Source organism: Onychostoma macrolepis, chromosome 14 (assembly GCF_012432095.1).
Source record: "Onychostoma macrolepis isolate SWU-2019 chromosome 14, ASM1243209v1, whole genome shotgun sequence".
In the NCBI taxonomy this organism is placed as follows: domain Eukaryota; kingdom Metazoa; phylum Chordata; class Actinopteri; order Cypriniformes; family Cyprinidae; genus Onychostoma; species Onychostoma macrolepis.
The window spans coordinates 18163866-18184902 of record NC_081168.1 but is presented as its reverse complement, the minus strand read 5'-3'; the positions used below and the strand labels follow the sequence as shown (position 1 = coordinate 18184902).

General features: G+C 35.9%; 1 protein-coding gene across 4 annotated transcripts in view; it reads left to right on the top strand.

Annotated features, from left to right (window-relative positions):
• unc5a (unc-5 netrin receptor A) overlaps window positions 1-21037 on the top strand; it is a 202191-nt gene that overhangs the window by 124713 nt on the left and 56441 nt on the right. For 2 of the 4 annotated variants that reach the window (XM_058797404.1, XM_058797403.1), the window contains exons 3-6: window positions 1714-1857; window positions 5578-5681; window positions 6649-6829; window positions 13049-13216. In XM_058797404.1, the coding sequence (XP_058653387.1) occupies window positions 1714-1857; window positions 5578-5681; window positions 6649-6829; window positions 13049-13216 (597 nt within the window). The remainder of the gene's footprint in view (window positions 1-1713; window positions 1858-5577; window positions 5682-6648; window positions 6830-13048; window positions 13217-21037) is intronic. The other 2 variants (XM_058797407.1, XM_058797405.1) reach the window with 1 other exon arrangement.

Sequence of the window (21037 nt, the reverse complement as noted above, 5' to 3'; positions counted from 1 at the left end):
AGCATATTCAGTTATCAGACACGACTGGAACTTCAAATGGGACTGGCTTCTATGGTCAGATGAAACTAAAAAAATGAGCTTTTTAGCAGCAAACACCAAGATGGGTTTGGTGAACACAGGGATAAAAAGTGCCCCATGTGTACAATGAAATATACTGCTGTATTTTTGATGTTGTGGGCCTATATGTCTTTTTAATACTACTAATAATTATAATAATAATAAAATGATCACTGAAACCTTTTTTATTTATTTACCATAAATATTTTTTTTTTCTGGAATATTTACCAGAAATGTATTTACCTGTATTTTTTTACCAGAAAAAATTAAATACACAACACATTATGCTTTTGATTATTAACATTTAATGAAACCATTAAAATGGAATCCAGAAAATTAATGGAAAACACAGAATCTAAAAATAAAAACTAAATGTGAGAAGAAAAAAAATGTATTTCATAGGGCCTTAAAAATATATATATTTTTTAACTTAAATTTATCCATTAAAAGTCTAGAAAAATTCTAAATTCAAAATGGAAAAAATCCTGAATCCAGAAAAATTAAAACTGAAAAAAAAATGGAATTTGGAAAAACATGAAAGGGAATTTGGGAAAAAATCCAACTGATTTCATAGGGCCCTACAAGCCAAACGAGAGAAAGGGAGAAAAAAGGGATGAACAAGGTTGGAGGGAGAGAGATTATGGGAGAAATTAGGAGGAAGGTGGTTGTTGAGGGGATGTGGACATCTTCAAGGTCACACTTTCGTGTTGAGATGAGCGATAGCTATGGAAGAAAATATCAGAGAGGCTTAGGGGTTGAGGAGATGGTCCAGAGATAATGAAAAGAAAAATGATCTTTGTCTAACCCCCTCCCTTCATCCTCAAAGAGAGCTTTATTATGCATTACACAGTATGTGTTGTTGGTGTTGGTTAACTCTGATGATGTTCATTTGTAATTGTCAGCTGAAAATGAATCATTTTGTTGGATGACTTCACACCAGTTGTATAGACATTATTCACCCTGCTGCAGCTGACAAATTATCACTTCATCCCTCTTTTTTTTTTCTTGTCCTCTTTTAATTTTTGTTTTCACAAAAGACTTCTGAGCTTTGATGGGATAATCCTAGCCACTCATGTCTGAATGGAAACGCACAGATTGAGTAACCAGGAAAAATATCTCCCACTGGAAGCTCACATAAATATTAATATCTGTTTATTTATTAATTCATCCCAGAAAGCGTATTAGAGTTTGGGATTTTCTATTTCGAGGTGGTTTCATATGTCATACACTTCCTGCATTTAGCTAACAATGATTGTGACAGCGTTCAATCATCTGTCAGTATTCCATGAATTAGCCAAGCAACAAAAATGTTTATCTGCACAAAACTTAGTTTGTTCATTTGTTTCACCTTACCTCAAATGGTTGGCAGCTCTTCACTGGACATGGTGAACCTGCAAAAAACCTTTGGAAACAGTGGACAGTTTACCACGTCTGTGAAAAGTCTGACAGCTGTGATAAATTTTGATGCACCACTGCCAGTAAAGAGCTGCTAATTTCTGCCAACTAATTTGCCACACATTAACTGCAAGTTTGACGCAAATAAACAGTTTTTACAAGGGCCTCAGTTCGCTTCAGTTGAAGGACTGTTTCTGTTTCTCTCTGTCTCTGTCAATGACGCTGAGCTGAACATGTTTGCTTTGTCTGGTTTGGTCCCAGGACTGCCGGTGATGCAGGTGAAGATTGACATCTCCAGACAGCAGGTGGAGAAGATCTTCGGTCTGGAGGATTACTGGTGTCAGTGTGTGGCCTGGAGCACTACAGGAACCCAGAAGAGCCAAAAGGCATATGTGCGCATCGCCTGTGAGTTCAGCTCTGCTGTCTTAGAACACAAACATTTTGACCGAATGCCGTTTTATAATCTGTGATGGTGTGATAAATGTGAGCACAGTTGTTCTTAACTGGTAGGGAGGCTTCCCCAAAATGTTCACAGGTCTGTGTTGATCTGGATTGGAGGGGGGGAGAGGGGCTGGGAGGCGGATAAATGCAAATAATAAATTGCAACTAATCAGGTAGCATAATGCGGATATAATAAAAATATAATAAAGATACAGTTCCAAAATAAATAAATATTTATATTCCAGAGTGAGATGGTAATATTTTTATTTATTTATTATTATTATTATTTTTATTTGGTAAAAAATACAGCAAAACAGTAATGTGAAATAATATCAGAATTTAGAATAACTGTTCCTTTATTTTATTTTATTCTGTTTTATTTTATAATTTATTCCTGTGATGGCAAAGATGAATTTTCAGCATCATGTGACACTGTCTTCAGTGTCACATGATTATTCAGAAATCATTCTAATATGCTGATTTGCTGAAACTTGCTGAAAACGGTTGTGATTTTTGTAAAAACCATGTTATATTATTTATTTAAAATGTATTTTTTTGTAACAATATTAAAGTCTTTACTACAATTTAATGCATCCTTGCTGTATAAATGTATAAATGTTTTAAACCAAAAAAAAAACAAACCAAAAAAAAAAAAAAAACATACTGAGTGATTATCAACAAAACTGGAAGAAAACATTTGCAGTATTTTTTCTTGTTATTACCGAAATTAAATTTTGTGCATTCAAAGAAACTTCACAATACAAGAAACCAGATTATGGGTTTAGACGGATACATTTGTTTTGTGCCATCAGTTATTGGCTTAATATAAAATACTAATAATTAATTTCAGTATTTTTATTTATTTAGTTAGTTATTTTGTATACTGAACTAAATAAAATGTTGGTATGAACATCATTTCATCCCCTATGTAAAATCTCAGTCCCAAAGCAAAACAACTGAGAATCACGGCTTAAAGCAAATTTCCATCTTCCACTAAAAAAAACAGACCCTGAAAGGACAAATTTAACATTAATAGCTGATCTCTATGGGTGCTGTGAGTGGAAAACACAATACTTAACAGGTGTTTCCTCCCATAGACGTTAACTCCATTTATTTGAATACCTTTATACTCAAATACTGTGCAAACAGTGTGTTTTGGTAAAAAGCATGTCTAACCAAATTAATTTGTCCCTAATGTCTTTAAAGTGCTCTACATCACAGTAGCATTTGCTTGTTTTTTATCACTCCACCATAGAGTGTTTTGATAACGATATACTTTCTATTAAAAGTTATTTTGGAATTCCATTTAGCCAATCAATCTAACCACTTATGTTCCATTTTTTCCCCAAGGCTGATTGATTCTGTTGGTTTTATATGACTTATTTAATGTTTGATTGGGAAGTTTGATCAGGAAGAGCCTGTGGCAAGGAAATCTGCTAATCTGCAATGTAACACTTTGTAATTGCCTCAAGAGGCCTGGTGGTTTTGATATCTCTGTGTGATTAAACACCAGGAAACCGCACCACCGCACCGCCTCACTCAGAACAAACGTCATCACAAAACAGAGGAGAAGACGTCCTTACTTTAAAGTAGTGTCTAAAAGAAGATACAATACAGTCATGTGTATACAGACAGTATATATTTTGTCTAAAACAATGATTAAAGCATTGTGCGATTAAACTTGATTTGGGATTTGTCTCAGTATGGTGGTTAAAAATATTCTGATAATAGATATTTATCTAGATTCACCTCTGATTTACTTTTGGGTAATGAGAAGGACTTTTAAAGGAATGCTCCCCTTAGAAGAAGAAAAAAAATGGCTCACCCAAGAATGATTACAGCGAACAGGCGCTCTGGAAAGGTACTGTAAAAGTGGTTCAAACGTTTTGTGTGCTACATAACTTTCAGTCTGTTGCACTTCTGAGCACTTTCAATATAGCGCATGAGTCATATGGGCCACTTTTGTGTCATTTGTATGGTGCTTCAATCTTTTTTGGAGCTTGAAAGCCTTAGTCCCCATTCATTGTAATCGCACTAGGGTGAAATATTCCTTTAACAAACCCCTTTCGTTTGAGAGTTTTCCTCTCAAAGTCATGACAATGTCATCTCAGGACTTGATGGCCATCTAATCCTTTGTGCCTTTCCTATTCCCATTAAATCCTATTTAATTAAATCGAATGTCAAAGACCCCATCTTCACCTCTTAATGTTTGCCAAGGCCTGATTGGTGAAGACAGGCATGACATCTGTTTTGAGGAAACGAAATGACTGGCAGTGCCGTCGTTATTGAGAGAGATTTTATTCCCCAGCATCTGAACCGAAGACAAGTCCGCTGTCTCAATGGACACCTTCTTCCAAAAGCTTTTTCGTGTCATAACAGCTATAAACGTTTATGCAAATATTGTTTTGAAATTGTGCCATCCATAGTCAGGAGGGCAAGAAAGCCCTCCATCAAGAGTAATGCAATTTTGACAAGCAAATACAATTCGACTCGCATCAACACTTGTCCCAGGGGTTTTAGGTAGAGTGGGTGGTCGTGTGGATACCACAGCCTCGGTGCGGTATCGAGTAGTGGAGGAAGATAATGCAATTCCTCTTTGTTGATGCTTTGCCTGGGGGCTGCAGACAACCATTCTCTGAAGCAACCAAGCAGGGTCTAATAAGCGCTCGGGTCTGTGATATGGATCCTTCCAAGAGAGAAAGGCCGCTCACGGCTCCTGGTAAACGTACACGGTGCAAACAAAGCCCTGAGTTATATATGGAGGAGCTCTGAACCCCAAAAAAAACATTGCTAAATATGACACAGATAATGTTAGATTAAATGGTTTGGCAGTTTACCTTCCTGGTGATACATGTACACATTCTGATCCACTTTATGACTACTGGAGGATTTTAGTCGATATTTTTGGCTTGTGAGCCCATAGGGAAAAAAGGGCAACATGCAATCCATTTAAAATCTCAGTGGTTTCCCTTTTGATTAATGCCCTCTTCACACTGACAGTAATTTTAAAACTAAAGGTGTTAAAGTGAAAATCTGTGTCTATATAAAGTCTACACACACACACACAAAGGCCTGAATTTAAGACTTATGTATTTGAATTGAAAATAAAATGTATGTACATTTGGATTACAGTTTTAACATAAACTAATAAACCTGATGCAAATTTGTCAGTGATGCAAAAATAAAACAGAAGATTTCTGTAGTAGTATTAATGAAATGAACTTGTTTTAAATGCACGATACCCAGGTTCATGCATTTATCATGCAGGTTCAGTCTCATACATTTTAACTAACTGAATATTGCTCATTCCAGAGCTAGTCATATTTAACCATGTTCGTACTTTATAACTGAATAAATAGTGTTTTCACAATTGCAGTTGTGCATAATGCATCATATCATACACACATATGCACAGCATGTCAGAACACATACTCACATTGAATGAGAATACTAACCAAATTAATGTTACACTAATTATTAAACATGTTTAATATTAAATATACTGTGCACTACAAGTTCTGTGCTTTTTTGCGTATTGCGTGGCATATGCAACTATTACATTATCTTTAGTTTATTATGCACATCGGGAAGCTTATGTTTTAGTTACAGTTGTGCTGATAAGTTTGAACATATATGTTCCAAATGCACCTAATAACAGATAAATATAATTATTTTGCTCTGCAGATCTGAGGAAGAACTTTGAGGAGGAACCGCTGGGTAAGGAAGTGGCACTGGATCAGGAAGTCCTTCTGCGCTGTCATCCTCCTGAAGGTGTTCCTCCTGCAGAGGTGAGAGCAACAAGTAAACATGTTAACACCCAACAGCTCTGCTAATTATCCCTCTCATTAATGTACTCTCACAAATATACCAACGAGCCAGAGATCTGACGTCTTTCACCATTTTCTGTCTGTTCCATGAGCTGGACTTGGATGAGGAACCACACAATGTGATTTGGCAGCTCTGGGAGTCCCATTAATAATACATGTATTTTTGCACTGGTGCAGGACTAGACTAGTCTGTGACCAGCTGTTACAGCTCAAAATGGTCATCCAAACTTCCAAACCTAACAGCAGCGACGTATTTGTGCTATGTTGTCATATTAAATATTCAAGTCCAATTTCACCACCATTTCACTACCAACGTGACTGATACTGCATGTTTGACTTCATTCATTCTTTTTTTCAGTCAATTTCAAAAGAACATTCCTGGTTTCATACAATTTCAGCATTTTTGGCATAATTATAATTACTATGATAAATAATTTTGACTAATTCATCAGATTGATATTATTAATTATTATTATAAATCATAGTTACAATAGAAGCTAATTCTCGCAATGAATGTTGCCCAATTTAAAAGCAGAAAAGTGAAACTATATGATTACATATAAATTTTACTTTCTGTGATAATCAACGTTATTCTTTATTACCAAAGTATTATCATAATCCCAAGTCCTGCTTTTAGTTCTATTTCTGATTTCAAAGTGCTAAAGAAATGTTCTGATTTCCTAATTTCTTTTTATTGTACAAAAAATAAATAAAATAAAATAAAAAAGAAAGAAAGAAAAATGCTAATCCACTTTTCTACTGCCCCGTGCTGCCATGCAGTGCCTGCCAAAATATTACATCTTCAGCCCAGGCAGGGTCTTTGGGAGCTGCCCAGAATGGCCGCTGGATCCGGGAGCATACAGAGTGTTTTCCATCCGTTTGAGCCAGATTGAAGCTGTGAAATGTTTTCTCTTGTGTATATCTCTAGGTGGAGTGGCAGAGAAACGAGGAGCTGATCGACCCCAAGACTGACCCCAATTTCTTCATCACCGTGGACCATAATCTCATCATCAAACAAGCCCGCCTGGCCGACACAGGCAACTACACCTGCGTGGCCAAGAACATTGTGGCTCGACGAAAGAGCTCCTCAGCTACTGTGATTGTCTACGGTGTGTTTCTTCTCATACTTTGTTCCATTCTTAAGTCACAGATAAATGGACTTCACCTTTCAACAGCCTGACAAAAGTTTGGAATGGTTTTGACCCAGAGTCAGGGGTAATTTACTAAGAGAGTTAGGCTAGCTTTGATGGACAACTCTATTTTGATCAGACTTTGAGAACAAAATATACTTACTGCTTTGCCAAAGTTTATCAGTGTTGTACTATAACAGCACTATCTGTAGTCTCCATTCAGTAGATTTTGAACATTATTTATTCTTATCCATTTATTTATTTATTTATAGGCCTGAAAAAACATGGAAATTAATTCAATCTTTTCTATTTTTTAGACGAGAAAGTTGTGAGTGTGATCACACATATATATATATATATATATATATATATATATATATATATACTCAGGGCCTAAAACTAACTTTTTGCCACACCTGCCAATGGCCGGTGATTTTTTTTTTACCGGCCATGAAACTCTTTTTGCAAAAACAGGCAGTCGTTACTACTACAATGACTAAACGTATTTACAATGTTTTTAATTTGTCCTTTACTTACGAGAAAAAAAACTATTTCTTTATTGATTTATCTTTTCTTTTTTTGTCCCTAAAAAACGTTGAGATTCTTGTCCTTTGCATGTTTTTGGCAAACGGAGCAGGCCATCGTGTTACGCCTGTTTCACACATACTCAGTTTGCAGTGCATATGTGGTGCGGATATTTTTTCCGTTAATGGATTAGAGCAGGGCTATTCAATTAGCTTCATTTGAGGGCTGGATTATCGAATTGAAAATTAAAAAGGGGCCAAGGGGGTGGGGGCCATCCTGATCTCTTTCTGGGGGGACCTATAAAATTAGAAATTAAATTGAAATCTAAAATCTATAAAAGGTTAACATTAGTGCTTTCTGTCGATCAAAAAAAAAAAATCTAATTTTTTTGTAGTTAATCATGGTTAATCGCATATTAATATTGTCATAATTTCACATTGAACCTCCAAATAAATGTAGAAACAACAAAGATAGTATATTTTAAATATGGTTTTAATGGCATCCTTTTACTAAGTGGCCTATTGATAGCAATACTGCTACTGGTGTTTCTATTAAATGCATTTTCCCTCAATTCTACCTATTAATTATAGCCATTCAACATTACAGTATAATTGAAAGCAATTATTGTTAACATTTAATAGGCTCTGAAATATTAAGTGATTTTAAAACAATCTTCACATAAACTATAAATTGTTTATACATAAATTATACAGATTAATCTCTAGAGCAGTCGAGTGATTTAAATTTTTTTTTTTTTTTTGTTCTTTGATTTACATCAGTGACAGACTTCAGCAGGTTTTACTTTAAAATCAGTGCTGTCTCTTTAAAACCTGATGCACATGACGCGGATCTGACACACATCTTCTCCAAACTCTTTACGGTCATTTAAGACTTTATAACTCATTTAAGACCACGTTTACGAGGTAACTCGCCAAAACCACATATTTTGACATAATTGAGTGTGTTTTCGTCTGTTGAAGTGCTACTGGTGCGCTGTCTAAGCAGATCGGTGTTTGAGTACAGCCAAACGTAGCCTACTTCACTGCACCTTTTAGACGGCGAAATCCCAGGTAGCCTATGTGTCATCACATTCTTGAGTTATGAAGGATAAAGAAGGGAAAAGTTAATCTTCAGAAATGAATCAGCAATATCTTCTCTGGTAAAAGTTATTAGAACCTAATTGTGTCTAGGCACAAGTGGGCCATCACACTGCTCTGACCTTATCAGCCCCTTTGTATTCTATTAACGTATTTGATTCGCTCTTAGAACAGCTAATCACAATGACCTTGTCTTCGGAAAAGATTATTTTACTCGCTTACGTCAGAAACAGCGAATCCCTTTTAAAACTGGCTGTTCTCACTACATTGCATTGTTATATTTTGGAAAAGTTTTACCCGCCAACTAGCGACTGACACTGTTACATTTACTCGCCAACGTCGATTTTCACTCGCATTTGGCGCTTAGCGAGTGTTAATTTTAGGCCCTGTATATATGCCATGGTCTGTCTGAATACTCGATTCTGATTGGCTGGCATGTGTTGATTAAATTCGTTTAACTGCACAGGTTGTTCCAGGTCAGTTTAATCACGTTCTATATTAATGCGTTTCCTATAAACATTGGTAATCATAGTAACATACAGTTACAGTTTAATAGTAATACAGACGAAAATAACCATAATTTTTATCGTTCCGGTCAAATATTGCAGCACAAATATTGTTAACATCTTTAATATGTGAATGCTGGGAAATGACCATGGCATAAACGAGATAATCAACGGCTAGCTGTGCATTAAACGATTTGAATGCACTCCACTGCGTGTCGGGTGGTTCTTCGCCTCCACGTCATGCATTCAAATCATTTAATGCACAGCTAGCCGTTGATTATCCCTTACATATATATACAGTATATATATATATATATATATATATATATATATATATAATTTTTTTTTTTTTTTTGGAACAGCAACATATAAGTTGTTTTGCAAGTCGTTCCACATAATTTTGTGAATAATTTTCTTTAAATATGGAGATGTACATCAAAAAAGTGATACCTTTTAAAATGATTTTTTTTTTTTTCAGTCACAATTAACTAGAAAACAAAGTGCTCAGCAATTGGTCAGAAAGTGTCAGGACCCTGTCATTTGAATAATTTTATTGAAAATGAATGTTATTTTCTTTATTTTATTACATAATATAAATATAAATGCATTTGCATTTTATAACATATATTTACATGCACTTTTTAAATGTGGCTTAAGTGTCCAAATACATCTGAGGCCATTATGTTTCTTGTAGCTGTCTTAAAACTAAGCATTACAGCATGGCCACATTTTGTTGTTACTTCGTATTAGCTTTAGCTTAGCTCCTCTAAAAATTGTCCATGCTGTGAATGATTGCAGCGACATTAAAACATATCAATTTGGGAGCAAAGCAGCCAGACAGTGTCTCAGAAATCTCAGCAGAGCTGACAAACACTCACACTGTAGTTGGGCTTGTTGAATTAATGGCAGAAAGTGACTAATGAATGGGGTTTATAAGCTAGCTGACCTTTATTAAAATGCACAGCGGCAGAGCATCGCTAACCCCGGAGGGGTCCCAGGACAAGCGCCGTTCTAAAGGTAGCATGCATTACAACCCTGTACACGCTCTCTACTGATCCGGACCGAGTCAATCACACACGACACATAGTACAGTACTGGGACAGATCTACTGAGAATACTCCTAAACCACAGACGGACACGGACACTGGAGAATCTGAACTCTTTTGTCAGAGATAATGTATTTGTTTTATTATGAAGCCTAGCTTAAAGATAATAAGTCAAGGGACAGCTGTGTGATTTGCATTAAACAGGAATAAATGCAGACATACTTTTTAATACAGGGACTGCAAGTCAATCAGAGCAATCAGCATGTTGTGTTTAATAGGGGAACTAAACTGACAATTATTTATCAGACAAAGCGAGATTAGATAAGTTGTTGCATTTTGTTCGAATTGCCTAATTTGGGAACATTTTGATGGAAGGTTCTGCAAAAGTGAGCCAAGAACATTTTCGCTCTATTGTTTGCTCTTTATGCTGTCAATCAATAAAGCTCTCACACAGGGAAAAAGAGAAATGGCACATGAATGCTAGGTGCAGCGCCTTACAATTTGGAGGTTTCAAATTGTGCAATGTTCCCCAAGCAATTTGCTACCATTGTAGAAATTAATTAAAGAAAAATTCCCTGTGAATACCTTTTGATCAAAAGAACTATTAGGCATGGTCCTTTATGCTATTCTTTTTTCCCCATGGCTTCACATTAAAATGTCAGTTTACTAATTTGAAGTCTTGCAGGCTTGCTTATTGGCTGAACCATAGGTGGTGTGAGAGCTGTTATTAGTACTGTTGGACAGAGGCCGAGATGAATTTTAACAAGGCTGGACTTGACTTGACACAACGGTGCGCTAAGAGGTAATCAAGACCCGAGTTGCTGCGCAATTTCCTTCTTCGTGGTGAGCAATCAGTGGTAGAAGAGAGGCTAAAGAATTGATTCGGTCTGACCAGAGCAGAATTACCGAGCAGCTCCAGGCACAATATAGAGTCTGACCGCCGATCAAGGCTTCAGGACAACAAATCGGATGAGTTACCGGGGGAAGAAGAAATCAGATTTGCTCTGAATTCTCCCACCAAGAGTGAGGAGGCTGGGAACTTGATTAAAAACCCTGCATGAACTTTGGACTTGGGATCATTGTGGAATCCTTGCAGGATTATGCATTTCACGAGCCAGGATATTGGTGCCATAAAAACCATACTGTGTATCGGTGTAGAGCAGAAAACCAATATACACCCTGTGTGAACGTTGTCAGATGAAATCTAGGCTGTTTCCTTTAAGACATCCAACCCCCCATGTGTAACCCAGTTTGCTCAGTAGATTTAGCGATGACTTTTATTAATATACAGCTTATAAAGGGTGATTGACTGATAGTGTTGCGACTTGACAAGGGCAACCGAAGAAAATTATGTTTGGTTCTGTTACCACATCCAGATTTTTTTTTTTTTTTCAGAAGCATCAAGCAATTTGTATGAGAGAATAAATAACAGTACAAAATGTAAACAAATATTACAAAACAGGAGATGAAATAATGCATTTAGGGGTGGTCACACTACATTTTTATGCCATTGACTATAAAGTTACACACATGGAAGTGCTGAAAACTACAAATGCAAGCTCTAACAAAAATGTTTTGCATTTCACTGTGTTCCAAAGTTCAAGATTGGTGAACTATGACGTAAGAATTTGTATAATAAAAGATTAATATATCACAGTGTGACCTCTTAGCTGAATTATGAGAACACAAACTTTAAAGTTGCAGGCTTGTAGCATTGCAGCAAAGTGGAGTAGATTGTATGTTTATTATATTTTGATTTCTTATTAGTTGTAATATGTTAAATAAAATAAAAAAATCATATCATCTAGTGTGACTGCCCCTTCTAATATACAAGTGACATAAACCTATGAAGTTTCAGACTTGGGGAATGGCAAAATGCAGGCATATAAACATGTCAGATTGGCTGGTTATTCTGTCATTCTGTTAATGCAATAATGCCTGCCTACTGTGCTATAGCAATTGGTACTCAAATCAACCTAAATAAGTAAAATTGGTATAAGTAGAAATGCAAATTATAGAGTAAACAACACCATTTGGAAATATTGGCTGCATCCGAAATAACACTGTCTCTGAGCATGTTTTTCTTTTGAATAAGTAATTACTTTGCAGCCATTAAAAAGTGTTTTCTATATAGTATGAATGCATGTATTATGAATGAAATCCAGACCTACTATATTTGTAATGTTGCCATTGTCATGTGACCTTCCAGCGTCAGTTGCAATGCTTTACCGCCATTCTCAGATCCTCTCCTGTGAATACTGTGAATCTGAACATACTGCTCACATACTGTTTTCGCCTGCTATATAGTAGCGAAGTATGTGATTTCGGATGCAGCCATTGCATGTTAAATGTACCCTATAGAAGTTTAGTCTTTCCGTTGCCCTCTGTGGTTGAAACATACAATTACAACAGATTTGCAATAAAGCAATTTTTTGTAAGGCCTATAAAACCTTTAAACCTTTGTTTTCTAGTTAAAAATGACATTTACATGGATTTTAGTTTTTTGATTCTGCTTCCTTTAAATTGTAATTGCAATTCTGCATCCTTTTTGCTACCTTAATTAAAAATTTGTTAATTGAATTAAAAGAGATCAGTTCAGTTCTTAATGCTTTTTATGTACTGGCTGAATAATTCATTTAAAGAAAAAATAAACAAGGAATCCTCTGTGGCGTACCTTTAATATCAGCATACAAATAGTACTTTGTTCTTAGTGTACGATAAGTGCTGTTTCATTGACACAGAAACTGTGTAAACATCAAATGAACACGAATCTAGACTGAATGAAAAAAACAACAACAACAACAATGGCAGCTGCTACACAACTACCTCAAATCAACACTAGAGTTAGCGTAGTGTTGATAACTTTTGACGTTAACATAGCTTTCGTGTGTTGCCGTTGTCCCCGTGGCCTGCCTTTAAGCACAGAGCTCATGTTTGTGGCTGTTTATCATCCTCGTGCTTGTCGGGTAATCCTGACTCGCTGTGTTCGTTTCCCCCTCTCCTTTGCACTGGGCGCACGAGCAGTGAACGGTGGCTGGTCCACGTGGGCCACCTGGTCGGCCTGCAGTGCTGTCTGCGGTCGGGGGTGGCAGAAGAGGAGCCGGAGTTGCACCAACCCCACTCCCCTGAACGGCGGGACGTCCTGCGAGGGCCAGAGTGTCCAGAAAAGTGCCTGCACTGCCACCTGTCCAGGTAACGTCCACCGGGCGTCGCTCACTGCAGAGTAGAGCTAGATTAGCATTAGCACACAGACCCTTGCACGGTCCCCTTGCTCTAAGGCACCAGTAGCCCCCTCTCTGTAGGATGGCTAGCTTGATTGGCATTAGCTTTTTTGTGCTTAAGCAAAACTTTTTCATGTTTTTTTTTTCTTTTGAATTATTCATAGCTAAACCAGTGCTTGTGTGTCCATTCCGACCATCATGTTGATTTTGCTGTGCTCTGCGCTGCTTTCGCTTTTGCTGCATGAGGTCTTTTTCTGTTCGGTTGCAAGCAGGGTCCAAAATTAACTTGCCTGCCAGTGGCGAAAACATTTTTCTGGTTTTTGCTTGTTTTTTTACATTTATGTTGTGATGTTGTTATTTACATTTGTCCCCAAATGGAGTTCTGGAACTTATTCTATACAGAATTTAATTAAGAATTAAGTCTTCAGTCTTTACCTTAAATCTTTATCCAAAATTCCAATTCAATTCTAAAATTTAAATTTACTTGGAATTAAGGAAGCAAACAGGTTGCAGAATTGCAGTTCAAATTTAAATTGACACTTCTGTTTAAATATTTTGGGGTTTGTATGATTTTTATTTATTTATTATTATTATTTTTTTAAAGAAGTCTCATTCTCATCAATGCTACATTTATTTGATCAAAAATACAATAAAAAAGTTATATTGTTAAATATTATTATAATTTAAAGTAAATTATTTGTTTTTATTATATTTTAAAATGTAGTTTATTTCTGTGAATTTTAGCAGTCAGTCTACAGTGTCACATGATCCTTCTGAAATCATTTTAAAATGTTAATTGGGTGTTCAAGAAACATTTATTTTATATATGTATGTGTGTGTATATATATATATATATATATATATATATATATATATATATATATATATATATATATATATATATATATATATATGATATTTAAAAAAACGGTTTAAAATTTATGATGCATATTTTTCAGCATTCTTTGATAGATCATTATATTTTGAAGCATTTTTTGTACAGTGTAATTTTTTACCAATTTAATGCATCCTTGCTGAATTAAAATCTTAATGAAAAAATGTTTTTAAGTGTAATTAGAAAAATTAAAATAAACTAAAATGTTAAAGCCCAATTTATACTTCTGCGTCGAACCTACGCCGTAGCCTACGCAGAGACGCACAGGCCTACGCCATAACCTACGCCGTACCTGACAAAAATCTAACAGCGCGTCAATTCTACACGGAATGCAACCGCTGTGATTGGTCTGCTAGAACCCCTCCTTCCGTATGTACTTGAGTTTTGTGTGCGTTTATGAGCACTGTAATATAGTTTAATGTTACACCTTCTTATTTAAAATAAAACAAAGCAAAGAACAAGTGTCTTATCATTTATTATACTACATAGCATTATACATCAGTAGTTGTCCGCGACAAACAATGTTGATTTGCTGTGGTACACGTCCTTGTGGAGATTGAAAGAATGCCATCTTCTCCTGTTCCGTTGTTGTCTCCTTTTTGTAGTTTTAAATAATGATTTAATGATTTGATATTTATTTGCCGCCACCACAGCTTCTCCGACGAGCCGCTTCTTCTTCGGCTTTTGCCGTGGTACTGCGGGTTACACCAGCAACATGCCCGTGGACACTGCAGACTAGCGGTCTGCATGTGTACTGCACGTCGACGCGGACGACGACGCAGAAGTATAAATGAAAACCGACGCACAGCTTACGGCGTTGAGGCTATGGCGTAGGTAACTAGGAAGGCATCGTTTTACTGTTGTTTAAACTAAATTTTACAGAAAACAATATCAAATTTGTTCATTTTGGACCCTTGTTCAAAGCTGGTGGCAGAAAACTAAAAAGGCTTGTCTTTTAAACAGTCAGACAGGGCAGTACAGAGTGATATTTACACTACTGCACATTTTATAAATTCAAAGATTAGCAAATGATTTGATGCTAGCGTGCTATGCCACTGCTTAAGTTGTTTCCCTGACCTCCTTCACTGCTGTTAGTAGTACTTTCAAGGCTTGAGAGGGAACAGAGAAAGGAAGAGGAAGCAGCGTGGCTGCTTATCGATCGCATGCAGTTTGAAATGAAAGTCAGGCCGCTTCATTTACAGGCTGACATTAGACTCAGGTAGATGGGGGAAGGGATTCTCTTGATTACTGTGATAGGCTCGTGAGTGTATTTCAGCAGGGACAAAAATGGCATTATGCAGGCGCTGCTGACCGGTCGGAAAATATCCACGCTTAGTAAACAGGAGAGGAAATCGAAGCTTTTGTCAGCTGCAGCTCGTCTCCCTCGCTCACCCCCTCTCTTCCTCCACTTCTCCAGTGAGAGGGTTTATCTACTTAAGCCAATCTCCTGTTTCATTACAAAGCATCCAGTGAAATTTAATAAGACGCCACCTTTACACTGCTCTGTAAGTAACGTGCTCTCAAAAGATGGCTTTTTGATGAGCAAAAATACAAAGCATGGGGGAACGCTTCTGACAGAGCTCTGTGGGGATGGATTTCTCATGATTGCAACTTAAATAGCATTTCTTTGGGGGAGAAGAGAGATGGGTAAGAAAATATAGGTATGAACACTGTTAAAGAGAAACTCTGGAAGTAGCATTTTTGTAGGAAAGCAGTGATGAGAAGTAGAGAGAGTACTATAAAAAATAATCCCAGAAAATGTACTGTAAAAAAAATATGGCAGCACATTACCGTAAAAAATATGATAGCAATGTTTTAGGTTTTACAGGGCTGAACTTAAATTTGTGGTAAAAATTAACTTAACAAAATATAATTTTAACATTCCATGCAATGCAGTAAAAGATATTTTGTACTTGTATAATATACTGATAACCAGCATAGTAATACAAGTGGTAAAAGAGGCACATGATGAATTAAATTTCATCAAGTAGCCTTTCCACAATTATGGGAATGTCAGTTTACGGTTTTTCACTGTAAATTTTAAGATGACTATTCAAACTGTACATTAAACTGTATTTTACTGTAAAATTACATAAAATATCCTGTTAGATCTACTACAGTACTACATACAGTTTTTCACTGTACATATTAACCAATTAAATTTTTTTTTTTACTGTAAGATTAAAATTACAAACTGTTAAAATTACAAACCTTTTTCTAATGTACAACAATTATTTGAGAAATTGAAAAAAAAAAAAAAGAAAAAAAAAAGATTAATTAAATATACCAATAATTTTAAGGTAAGTGGTTGCAATCAATTTATTTTAGCTACATTTAAATAAATTTTAAAAAATGTTGAAAGTTAGTCAACTAAATTTGTTTCATTAAATGTAGCTAAAATAAAAAAAAAATTTTCAGTGAAAGTGCAAATAGAAGTTTATGAAACTTAATTTCTGACTGGATGTGCCTCATTTGAAGCTATTGTATTCTATAATTGATGCCGCTTTTGCTTTGAAACCATAAGGAAATTAGCTATATTTTATAAATATTTCATTCAAAATAATTGTTTATTCCGATAATTGTTACTAATAAATGTAACCTGCTATCGAAGATTTGTTTTCAGTCCTGCCTCTCAGCTATACTGAATACATTCTGATTGGTTCTGATTGTGTTGAGTCACACCTCGGTTTTGTTCAGAGCAGATAAATAAGTTGCTTATTGCTGGAAACTTAGTACAGAGAGAGGGAGGCTGAAAAAATCTGTGAAAAATAAAAATCGGAAGAAAAGAGGTTCACAGTGGTGACCAGTGCAGGTTTTTTTGATAAGGGTCATGCTGAGCGAGCGAGTTGGACATTGTTCCCGTGGTGGCTTTATTCCCCCCGTGTATCTCACACTCCGACTGATTAATCCTGACATGGGTCGCAGCGAGGGAGCAGTGGTGTCCTGGCCAAGGATGACTTAGTTGTGTTCCCAATCAAAAACGAGCACCTGCCTGCTTAATGTGCTCACCAGAGGACCCCAAATCCTGTCAGCGGAGATGGAAAAGGAGAAGGAGAGAGAGTGACCATCCCGTTCCATTTATCACCATACAAAGACGCGCACGGACAACTGCAGGCCCTAAAAATTACATCTGAGACTTCATCCCGATTTATCAAAATGTGACTTCTGACTGCAGGAGGTATAAATCATCATTTACTGACTAGCTGCAGGTAGAGGCAGCGTGTTCCCAGAGCACAGTCAGACAGCAGGAGACAGAAAGAGAAACAGCAGAGCTTTGATAAACGACACTGTATGTGCACACAGTCCATCGCCGCTGTTCTACTGATCCTCAGGACAGGGCGACTTTAAAGGACGTGACGTGATTCTTTGTGTAATGCGGCGAGTGTGCGATGCCGTGTGAATGCTGATGAAGCTGGATTCTTTTTGTAATGCGAAAACGTTGGACTAATGTTTCCAAGGCGCTCAAAATGTTATCCTCAGCACCAAGGCTGCAAAACCAATTGAAATAAAATAATGTGATTATTATTAACTGCAAAAACGACATTAGGCTGTGAATGTAACTACATATCTATAGTGGTGTGACTATATTCTTGGATTATTATTAGTTGTAGTAGTATTGAATCTTAAGAAGTTGTTCAGTAAGACAATTGAAATTCAATTGTTTTAGAAATTCAATTTAAATGTACATTAACCCTCTACTGCATAGTGTTTTTCCCTTTTCTCTTATTGATTTCTTGACATATTTTTGACAGATTTGTGATTTTGTATTGCTCTCTGAACATTGCCCTATGATATGTGAATGGAGAATTTCCTTCGTGATTTTGCACCTTTGTTGCATAACGTTGCCCTGAGGCAACGAAAAAATATTTTGGGATGGGGGGTGAGGGGTGGTCAAAAATTTATTTTTATCAATAAAACGTTCCCAAATGAACCCAAAAATTATGTGGAATAATTTTTTATCATGTACCATCAAAATTCACGCAGTACAATAATTCAAAATTCACCTGAAACACTATAATAACTAAAATAGATCAAAAAGAGATTTAAAAAAAAAACTACACTCACGAGTCCAAGGACAGTGTGAATTGTAAAGAGAGCCTTTGAAGTGTAAGTCTTTCTATTGGCAGCAGAGCATGACTTTATTGGGAGTTTTAGTGTTTTGCACATCCTATTCAGTATGTTTAATTATGAATTTTATGTCTTTTTGTACATTTAGCCTTGATACCTTAGCAGGAGAAATAATAAATGTTAAATGTTTATCATATTGCAATTTAAACCACCATTGGAATATTTGTCCATATAATCCCAAAACCAAACTGTACAGTTCAGTTCTGAACCTGAGGACTCATCTGCATGATGTGCTGGCTTGCCATTTCTTCCTCTCTCTCTCCTTCCTTTTCTCATGGAAAATTATTACCATCGTCTCAAGAATCAATAGTACTTGGGGTTTTTTTTTTCTTCTTTCAAATCTTTTCAAAAGGAACAAACCAGTAACTTAACACAATTGGCCAATCAACTGGATGAGTTCAGCTGTGAAGAGTCTAATGTAATAAGTGGGCTTTAAAGGGCTAATTGACCCTGATGAGCCTCTTGTACCAGCTCTTGTTGAATCACTGGCTGGTTAGACCTTTAGCACGGTGAAGAGGCTGCTTCATCTAAACCTGACACGTCAGAGACGTCAGACATCTCATCTAGCACATACACCTCATCTAGCACATACACACACACACAAAGACAATCCTCACCTATGACTGGAGAGCCTCGTGACTTTAATGGTCTCTAAGGAGCAAATCATCTAATATAGAATGCGGTCCCTCAGACACCTTCACATTTCACTAACACTTTTCTCTTTTGAGTACTTTTAAAGCTCAGAGCAAGTGCAGATTAATTTGGATTCTTAACTAGTAATTTTAACATGAAATTGAAATCATACAAAGGGGGAACAAAACAAAAGTTAACATCAGAAAAAGATAAAACATTTTCTTTCACTGATGCATTATCGTTAGTCTGATGTGTTGAGCATGGAACCATGCCAGTGTCTTAACTGATGGAGAACAAACAGGCCTTCCAGCTTATGTTGCAGTATGTTTGTAGGACTCACACCAAATGTTTTCCTCTTCTCTGCATGCTAGCCTATTCCGCTGCTCTTTATCTCTTAGCATCCCCTCACCCCCCTTCAAGTTTTTTAACAGATAAAATGTCGGCTTATATAAATATGAATTAGGTTTGGAAGAAGGCTCAGTGCCAAAAAGATGAAAATCTTTTTAGCACTTTTTGGCCCGTTTGCTTTTTCCTCTGGTTTCTTTTTTTTTTTTAACTGTGCTTAAAACTAGAGCTGGGCAATAAAACTAAAATAATGTTCTATCTTGTAAAAAAATGTACAGCCTTGTGATGATATTTGAAATATATAATTACAATTTTTGCTCAGAAACTGCTATTGTTGCTGAAAATCGAGTTTAAAAAAAACTTGTAACACTTTAGTATAGGGACCAATTCTCACTATTAAGTTGCTTATTGGCATGCATATTATTAGCACATTGGTTGTTTATTAGTACTACATAATGCCAACATATACAGTGAGTAAAATAAGTATTGAACACGTCACCGTTTTTCTCAGTAAATATATTTCTAAAGGTGCTGTTGACATGAAATTTTCACCAGATGTCGGTAACTACAGGGCTAATGTGAGCAGCTCTGGTAATGAGCTCTCTAGGGGCGCCGAGCTGTGCCCTCACACACTGTAAAACATTTCAGACCTCCCCAAATCAAAATTTTCTAGTGACTGATTACATCTCATTTTTCCATTGGCCCAATTGAATTTCTGCGAATTGAATTTTTTCAATTGTGGCAACAGTCTGTTAATATTGGCTCGATGACAAATAATATGTTGAGCCAACTGGAAAAACATTAAATCTACCAAACCATGTTATTGGCCCAATTAAATATTTTAAATAGTAGTAGCATACATTTTTTGTTTTGTTACACCTAATCTAAAAATGTATATTGGCAAATGTATACTGCTAAAGCAACCTTAATGAATTATTTATTCCCCGTTGTCCCAAAAGAAAATGATTAAAAAAAAAAAAAAAAAAAAAAAAACATATAAACAAAATACACTGAACACGGACACATTTTAATAAATTTTTAATAAAATCTACAACAATATTGTAAAAATACCCTACAATGATAAATACATTTAGAAATTTTCTACACAGTAAACCTTACAAAATCATGCATTTTAATTCTCATAAGATACACAAAGCTGATGAATTGCACTTTAAACATTAATACATTCACAAACATGCAAAAATATAAAAAAAAAACATAAAATGTAATAATTTATCTGAGGTTACTTCAACCAGTGTTTAGTGTAATGTCTCCTGAATATTAGCATTCTCACAAAAGGTACTTTGAGCTCATGAAACTTACACTTCAAATGTTTGCCAAAAAATAAAATAAAATAAATAAATAATCTCATAAGAGGTACTTTGAACTTTTTAGGGTTAGTTCACCTAAAAAATGAAAATTCTGTCATTAATTACCCTCATGTCATTCTACATCTGTAAGACCTTTGTTCATCTTCAGAACACAAATTAAGATATTTTTTGATGAGATCTGAGAGCTTTCCGTCCCTCCATAGAAAGCTATGCAGCTTACACATTCAAGGTCCAGAACAGTAGGAAAGACATCATTAGAGTAATCAACGTGACTCCAGTGGTTTAAACCTCAATTTTAGGAAGCAACATGAGTGCTTTGTTTGCGCAAAAATAAATAAATAACCACCTTATTTACTAAAACATTGATCTGCAAGCCAATTGGGGAAGCACCACCACACTTTGGATATTATTTTGTAAATAAAGTAGTAAATTGTTTTTTGTCTTTTTCTGCAAACAAAAC